This window comes from Trypanosoma conorhini (assembly GCF_003719485.1).
Source record: "Trypanosoma conorhini strain 025E chromosome Unknown Tco_14.4_contig_00129, whole genome shotgun sequence".
NCBI lineage: Eukaryota > Euglenozoa > Kinetoplastea > Trypanosomatida > Trypanosomatidae > Trypanosoma > Trypanosoma conorhini.
Genome location: NW_021704218.1, coordinates 29,455 through 35,972, shown reverse-complemented (window position 1 = coordinate 35,972; position 6,518 = coordinate 29,455). Strand labels below are relative to the sequence as shown.

The following is a 6,518-nucleotide window of genomic DNA, read 5'->3' as shown; positions in this document are numbered from 1 at the left end:
CGCACGGGTCTCCTTCTTCCCCTCCCCCAGCCGCCCCTGCTTTCCTGCTCACGCACTCACCCACCCACACCCCCTCCCCCCCCCCAGCTGCCTCTTTTTTTTCTTTCTTATTATTTGTTAATTCTGTCGTTGTTGTTGTTTTTTTTTTTTTCGCTTGAGGTTAGTTCGACCTCATTCAGAGTGCCGTGCGCTTTTGTTTTTGTTTTTGTTTTCTTCCCTCGCCTCCGTCGCTTACCACCACGCGTTAAAGAAGGGTAAACAAGAAAAGATAAACAGGTATATGTATATATATATACGTGTGCGTATGCGTGCGCATGAACACTCAGCCCACGCCTCCCCACAGCTGAGGAAAAGCCGACGGCGCTCGCTTTTTGCCTGCCCGTCGCACGGCGCAAGAAAAAACAAAAACAAAAAACGGGCTGCCGCGCCACTCCCTCCAACTCCTTCCGCGACGTATCTGCGCATTCCCCCGCCCCACCCTATTCGAAATAGCATCACATTGAACCCGGCGCGTATGTCCTCTGCGCCTCCCCGGTGCTGGCACTATTCGGTGACTCTCCCCTCTCCAACATCTTCCTCCTGTGCTCGGCGCAGTAGCCGCACGGGGCCGCCCCCTCTGGCACTGCTGCTCGCACTACTGCCACGACTACTAGCAGCAGCAGCAGCAGCAGATCCCTCAAGCCTCTGGGGGGCAGAGGCGTACTGCCCCCGCTGCGGCTGTTGTTTTGAGTTCTCATTCGCAACTGGGGCAGGAGAATTGTACGCGGGAGCTTCACGGGCGGGCGCTCTAGGGAACCCAGGGGCTGTCGCAGCAGCCGGGTACGACGTTCCACTCGCATTTGGTTGTTGCCGGAAAACAGCTCCTCCCTGCACTGGAGCACACAAGGCAGAAGAGACGAGGCCGTCCACGTTGCCCGGTAGCGCACACATTTGGGGCGGTGGCATCATCAATGAGGATTGTTGTTGTTGTTGTCTCCAGAGCATCTGTTGCTGCTGCTGCTGGTGAAGATGATATTGGTGGCTGAGCCCAAGCTGCTGCTGCTGCTGCTGATGGTGGTGGTGGTGGTGATGAAGCTGAAAATACTGCGGGTGCTGCTGAACCTCGTGCGCCAGCGAAGCGGAAGCGGCGGCCTCAGCCTTTGGCCGCTCCCGCGTTGACGGTCCCTCCGCCATTGGGTCTTTAAAGGCGGCGGGTTTGCTGCTATGACGGCCGTCCGCGGCAGCGCCCTCAGTTGACGCCGCCGGCCCCTCTACAAGAGACGAAGCCGCAGGCTTTACCGGCGGCGGCGTCTTCTCGGCAGCGGGACCAGCCGCCGTGCCGCGGTGAGCCCCGCCACGCCCGCGCTGACGGACACTCGACGGGGAAGCTCCCCCTCCACGCGTGCTCACTTGCCGGCTCGCCGCTGGGGCGCCGCCGCCGCCGCCGCCGCCACTACTACTACTACTACTAACGGCGGCCGCACCAGCGCCGTTCAGCACGTCAAACACCCCGCGTTGCTGGTAAAACTGATTCATATCGTATCCAATGTACGGGAACGGCTGCATGTGAGGAGGAGTTTGGTACTGATGGTGATGATGATGGTGTTGCTGCTGTGGATAATGCAGCATCGCCTCTGGGGAGTACTGCATCTGGAAGTAAAACGGCGACATGTCAGGGTACCCCGCGCCACCGCCGTTTGGGTGCATCAGAAACATGTGAATTGGTGGAGGGAAGGGAAATGGTAGCTGCTGTTGTTGATGATGCATCGGGCCCGGACGCAGGTGCTGCGCCCGCGCGTAAACCGCCTCCCCACCCACCGAGTTTACATTCCCGCCCGCAGGAAGCCCCGAGGCCGGGAGTGGACCGGACCCGCCCGCCGCCCCCGAAGGTGAGGCTGGCCGCATCGCAACCTCCGCTGCCGCCGCGTCTTCGGTTCCCCCCTCGCGACGCTTTAGCTGCCGCTGCGTCGCCGACCGGCTTCCCGTCGACTCCGTGTTTCCCGGCTCCGCGAGGAGCGCTTTGACTCCCACCTGCTGCAGCGAAGGGCCGCCATGAGCAGGGGTGAGGGGCGCGGCCGCGGCGGGGACGTCAGTCGTCGCTTCCGTCGCCGCTCGCTCCTCCCTCCTGCGCGAGTCAGTGGAGACGGCACTGCCGCTGGCCTTGAAGGCAGCCGGGTCCTGGCGCTGCGGGAATCGCGTGTCCTGCGGCGGCTGCTCCTCCGCGCCGTCAGCCGGCAGGGGACGCGGGGACGAAGTGCTGTGCTCCCGCGCCTCCAACGACGGCTGCGCGTGCGGCGTGCCCGCCTTGCCACCGTCGGCGTGGGTTGGCAGCGGCAACAGCTGCTCTTCGCTCTTTAACGCATGCGCCCCCCCTGAGGCCTCCGCGCGCTGCTGCTGCTGCTGCTGCTGCTGCTGCTGAATCGCTGCGTGGACCTGCATGAGCTCCTCGAAGGCGGTCTCGGGGGAGATCCACTCCAGCACCTCCTGCAGCGAGCAGCCGCCGCCGCCGTAGCCGGCGAGCGTCGCCAGCGGCGTGGTGAGGGGCACAAACATGCGGCAGAGCTCCTGGAACTCGCGGGTGTGCAGCATGCGGGCGGTGAGGTCGTACTGGTCGTCGAACGGCGAGGTCATGAAGAGGTGCTGCCCACGCTTCTGGCACTTCTGGGGCTTAGGCACCACGCTGGAGTTCCCAAGGGGATCGAAGTAGAGGCCGTGGCTGTCGTAGTCAAAGGTAAAGCCGTAGTAAAAGCAAAAGTCGTGGAACAGGTGGCCCAGCGACGAGGTCGAGAGCAGCCGCAACGCCAGCGAGCGGACTAAGCTCGTTTTCCCATCCTCCGTCACCTCGCCCTCTTCCTTCTCTCTTTCCTGCAGGCCGCCGCCGCCGCCGCCGTCGTCGTCGTCGTCGGAAGTGTCGCCCTCAGCGGCGGGATTCAGCTCCGCTGCCACGTTCTGGCCGCCATCGTCGCCATCATCGTCATCATCGCTCCCACCCTCACTGTTCCCCGCATAAGCGTCAACCTTGTCGTCGTTGCCGCCCGGCTCTGACGCCACATCCGGCGCCTCAGGGGCCTCGCTTGTGGCTAAGAGCACCTCCCCGCGCGGTGCAGGCGCGTCTGACGCCGCGTCGTAGCACACCGGTGCCACCAGTTTGGCCCCCGTTCGCTCCTTAAGGCGGCCCGCCGCACGGTCCGTTTCGCCCCCCTCGCAGCCCGCAGGCTGCTCCTCCTGCAGGAACGTGAGAATATAGTGCAAGATGCCCGCCGTATTCCGTTTGCCCTCCTGCTCCTTATGGTACGGGCGAAACCGCTCCACAAAGGCCCGTTCCACCAAGAAGAGTTTGTCAAGGTACGAGGTGTGCCGAGACGGGGGCAGAGGCGCGGCGGGTGCCGGTTGGGTGGGCAACGGTGTCTGAGCCCGGGGCGTCGCTGCGCGTGTTGCACTGGGGCCCACGCCACCCGTGCCAGCGTCGCCCATTCCGCTGGAGCTCGCTAGCATGCCCCCATTTCCCCACTGAGTGGCCACACTGGTGCGGCCCGCATGCTTTTGCTGCTGCTGCTGCTGCTGCAGGAACCCCTCGAGGTGGCAGGAGACCTCATTGAAGAAGTGCAGCACCAGCAGGTAGATGACGAACGACGTCACCCCCCCTGGCTGCGAGTCACCGATGCCCATTTGTCTCACGCAATGCTTCAAAAACAGTATCAGCCCCCGCGACGCGGGGAACCGCTTCAGCAGGTGGTTCGTCAGCTGCATCGACCGCCAGTGCTCGCCGCCGGCAAAGGTGATGTCGCCCTTCATTCCGGTAGACTTCTCCGCCACCTTGATGACCGGGACGCGGGTGGAGATGATGGTCTGGACGTGGAAGTAGGGGCCTCCGAGCGTCGGGACGTACAGTCGGTGTCCCCCCGCACCGCCGTAGTGCTGCAGCGGCGCGGCCGAAAGCGGGCCCATGTAGCCCTGCAGCGCCATCGCGGCGGTCGTGGGGCCCTGCGTCGGCAACGCAGTCGCCCTGGCGGCCGAGGACAGCCCCGCCCGGGTGCTGAATACATAGTCGCGCTCAATCTGGGAACGGTACTCCGCCTCCTCCTCCTCCACGCGCATGATGGGGTCTCCCGCCTCCAGTTCACCGCCCGACTCTAACGTGACTTCCTCTAACTCCACCGGAGACGAAGCCGGCAAGTCCTTTGCACCTAACGCCTCCTCAGCGGCGCCTGCCGCGCTGGTGTCGTGACAGGCCTGAGAGAATCCTTCAGCCGCCGCCGCCGCCGCCGCCACCGCCACCGCGCCGGCCTCTCCGGACTCAAGCTCTTGGAGCTCTTCTTCACTGATGTGAAGGATGGCCCGTGACAACTGCTGAATCGCCTGCAACGGGGTCAGAGGCTCGTACCCAACAACCAGTAGGTCAATGTCGCTGGAGGCGAGCGCAAGGTCGGTGGTGATAGACCCATGCACTCGCACCTCGGCGCGCGGGCCAAGCACCTTTGTCACGATACGCTGCACGCGGGCAATAAATCTTTGCCTCGCCTGTAGATCGGGCTCGCGAAGCCCCAAGCACGTCTTCACGTAAAGCTGCAGGCACGACACAAAGTCAGGCGCAGACAAGTAGGTCCAGGGAGAGGCACCCATGACGGGGGACATCATCTTCTGCGTGTTGTGTGCTAAAACGGAGCCATGCTGTTGTTGCTGTTGTGGGGCCATCGCGGCCTCAATGGGGCGGGCAGAATTGCTGCCACCGCCCTGTGACGGATCCTGCGCGGCGGCACTCGGGAGAGGCGGCGCTGCAGCTTTTACACCCCCTGGGAAAGCCTGCCTCTGTGGCGTGACCGGCGGCGCTTGCGCACCGGAGTCGCTAGTTGTCGCCTCTGCAGCCACGCCACTCACCGGCGCGCCCTCGCCCTTCCCCTGCGCCTGTTTGTCCCCAGAGGCGTTTCGGCTTGGTGCTGCACCGTTGCTCGCACCTTTGTCTGTTGCCTCTGCCTGGCCTGCACGCCCTGCCGCGGCGAGGCGGGTGCCCCGACTGCGGTCTGTAGCATCCGGCGCAGCGGCAGGCGCTTGTTCTTCTAGTGCGGCAAACGTATCCCGTGGCGCCTGCGACTTGGCGGGCGACAACAGCCGGCGCACGGCATCTGGCTTCCCCGCCACCTTTCGCTTTGCTTGTCGAGAGGAACTCACCCCGTTTACCGCCTCCAGCAGCGAGGTCACGTCCTTCACGGCGGCCTTCGCCGCCCTGCGCCTCACAGCAACGCCACTACTGCCACGACTACTCGTGCGGCTACTCGCCGTGGGGACGACACCGCTACTACCGGCGTGCGTCTCCTGCCGGCCGTGCGCCGCCGCATCGAGCTCCAGCGGCGGGCGCGGCTCTAGCAATCGCTCGGCGCTACTACTCTGCGCCGTCAGTCTAGCCGCGCCGTCGGAGGTGTTGTAGCCGCTTGCGGTAGTGGCGGCGGAGGGCCCCGCCCACTCGCCGGCCTCCTCCTGCGGTCCCGCGCCCCCGTCAACCAGGCGGCCATTTTTGCGCTCGCAGCTCGAGCCAGTGGAGGATCCACGCGGCCGCGCCCCCGGCTCCGCCCACCCCCGGGACAACCGAATTACGCCCTCCCGCCCCGCCTCCCCCAGGCTGCTGCCGCCACCGCTGCTGCGGTTGACGGGGGAGCGGGGTGCGTGCCGCGCCGCGGCCGCCAGGTCCTTCTCGTCTATCGCCAACGGCGCCCAAACGGGATCCGGCGGCGACGCGCTGGGCATGGCGTGCGCGTGGTCCATGACCTCCCGCGGCGGCGCGGCCATCACGTGCGGTCGCGTGTTGCAGCTGCCGGGGCTATTGTCGCCGCAGAGGGCGGCACTGTGCAAGCCAAACTCCCGCCGCATCCGTCGTGAGTGGCGCCTCCACACACACGGCGACTGCCTCCGAGGCAAACAAAAGCAATCAAAAAAAAAAGATGCGCCACAGAATAAAGGGTCGCGGGGGCTCTACTGTATGACGCGCCAGTAATGAGTGCGTCCCAACCCGCACGAGTGCCTGCCTTCAACTTACTTCCTCTTTTTCTTTCTCTTTTTCCTCCTTCTTCTTCAAGACGGCGGCGGCGCTCGCGATGATGCTGCGGCGTTCCCTCTCCCCCACCCCCGCAGCGTGTGTGTGTGTGTGTTGCGAAAGTGATGTGTGTGTTTTTTTTGTTGCCGCCGCGTTCCCCCGCCTTGCGTGTATCGCGTTTTTTGCTGTTGCTGCTGCTGCTGCTGCTCTTATTGCGTATGTGTGTGTGTGTGTTTTTTTTCCTTTCCTTTTCTTTTCGTTTCTCCCCCCTCCCCCCACCTTCTCTGTTCCTGTTGTCCCCTTCCTCTTCCTCTTCTTCTTTTCTCGGTTGTGTCTTTTGTTCCTCCCGCCTTATTTCCTTCCGCGCTCCACTATATATATATATATATTTGTACTTGCGCGCGCTCCCCCACCTCGCTCCCCCTCTGCTGCTGGCGAGGTAAATTTTTTGTTTGCTGCTGCTGCTGCTGCCGCTGCCTCTCCTCCCTTTTTTTTTCTTGCTGCTGCTGCT

The 6,518-nt window shown here is 63.9% G+C and overlaps 1 protein-coding gene across 1 annotated transcript, besides 9 other annotated features; it reads right to left on the bottom strand.

Moving 5' to 3' along the window:
- Nucleotides 1–49: 49 nt before the first annotated feature.
- Nucleotides 50–86: a sequence feature (G-rich).
- An 8-nt stretch (nt 87–94) lies between these two features.
- Nucleotides 95–151: a sequence feature (A-rich).
- A 392-nt stretch (nt 152–543) lies between these two features.
- Nucleotides 544–5,844, bottom strand: Tco025E_03019 (DNA primase small subunit; the record flags this gene model as incomplete). Its single annotated transcript, XM_029369941.1, has 1 exon — nt 544–5,844. The coding sequence occupies one exon, from the start codon at nt 5,842–5,844 to the stop codon at nt 544–546; it is 5,301 nt and encodes a 1,766-aa protein (XP_029229921.1).
- A 155-nt stretch (nt 5,845–5,999) lies between these two features.
- Nucleotides 6,000–6,047: a sequence feature (GA-rich).
- A 59-nt stretch (nt 6,048–6,106) lies between these two features.
- Nucleotides 6,107–6,142: a microsatellite.
- Nucleotides 6,143–6,190: 48 nt separating this feature from the next.
- Nucleotides 6,191–6,215: a microsatellite.
- A 25-nt stretch (nt 6,216–6,240) lies between these two features.
- Nucleotides 6,241–6,271: a microsatellite.
- Nucleotides 6,247–6,328: a sequence feature (GA-rich).
- Nucleotides 6,329–6,379: 51 nt separating this feature from the next.
- Nucleotides 6,380–6,396: a microsatellite.
- A 64-nt stretch (nt 6,397–6,460) lies between these two features.
- Nucleotides 6,461–6,518: a microsatellite.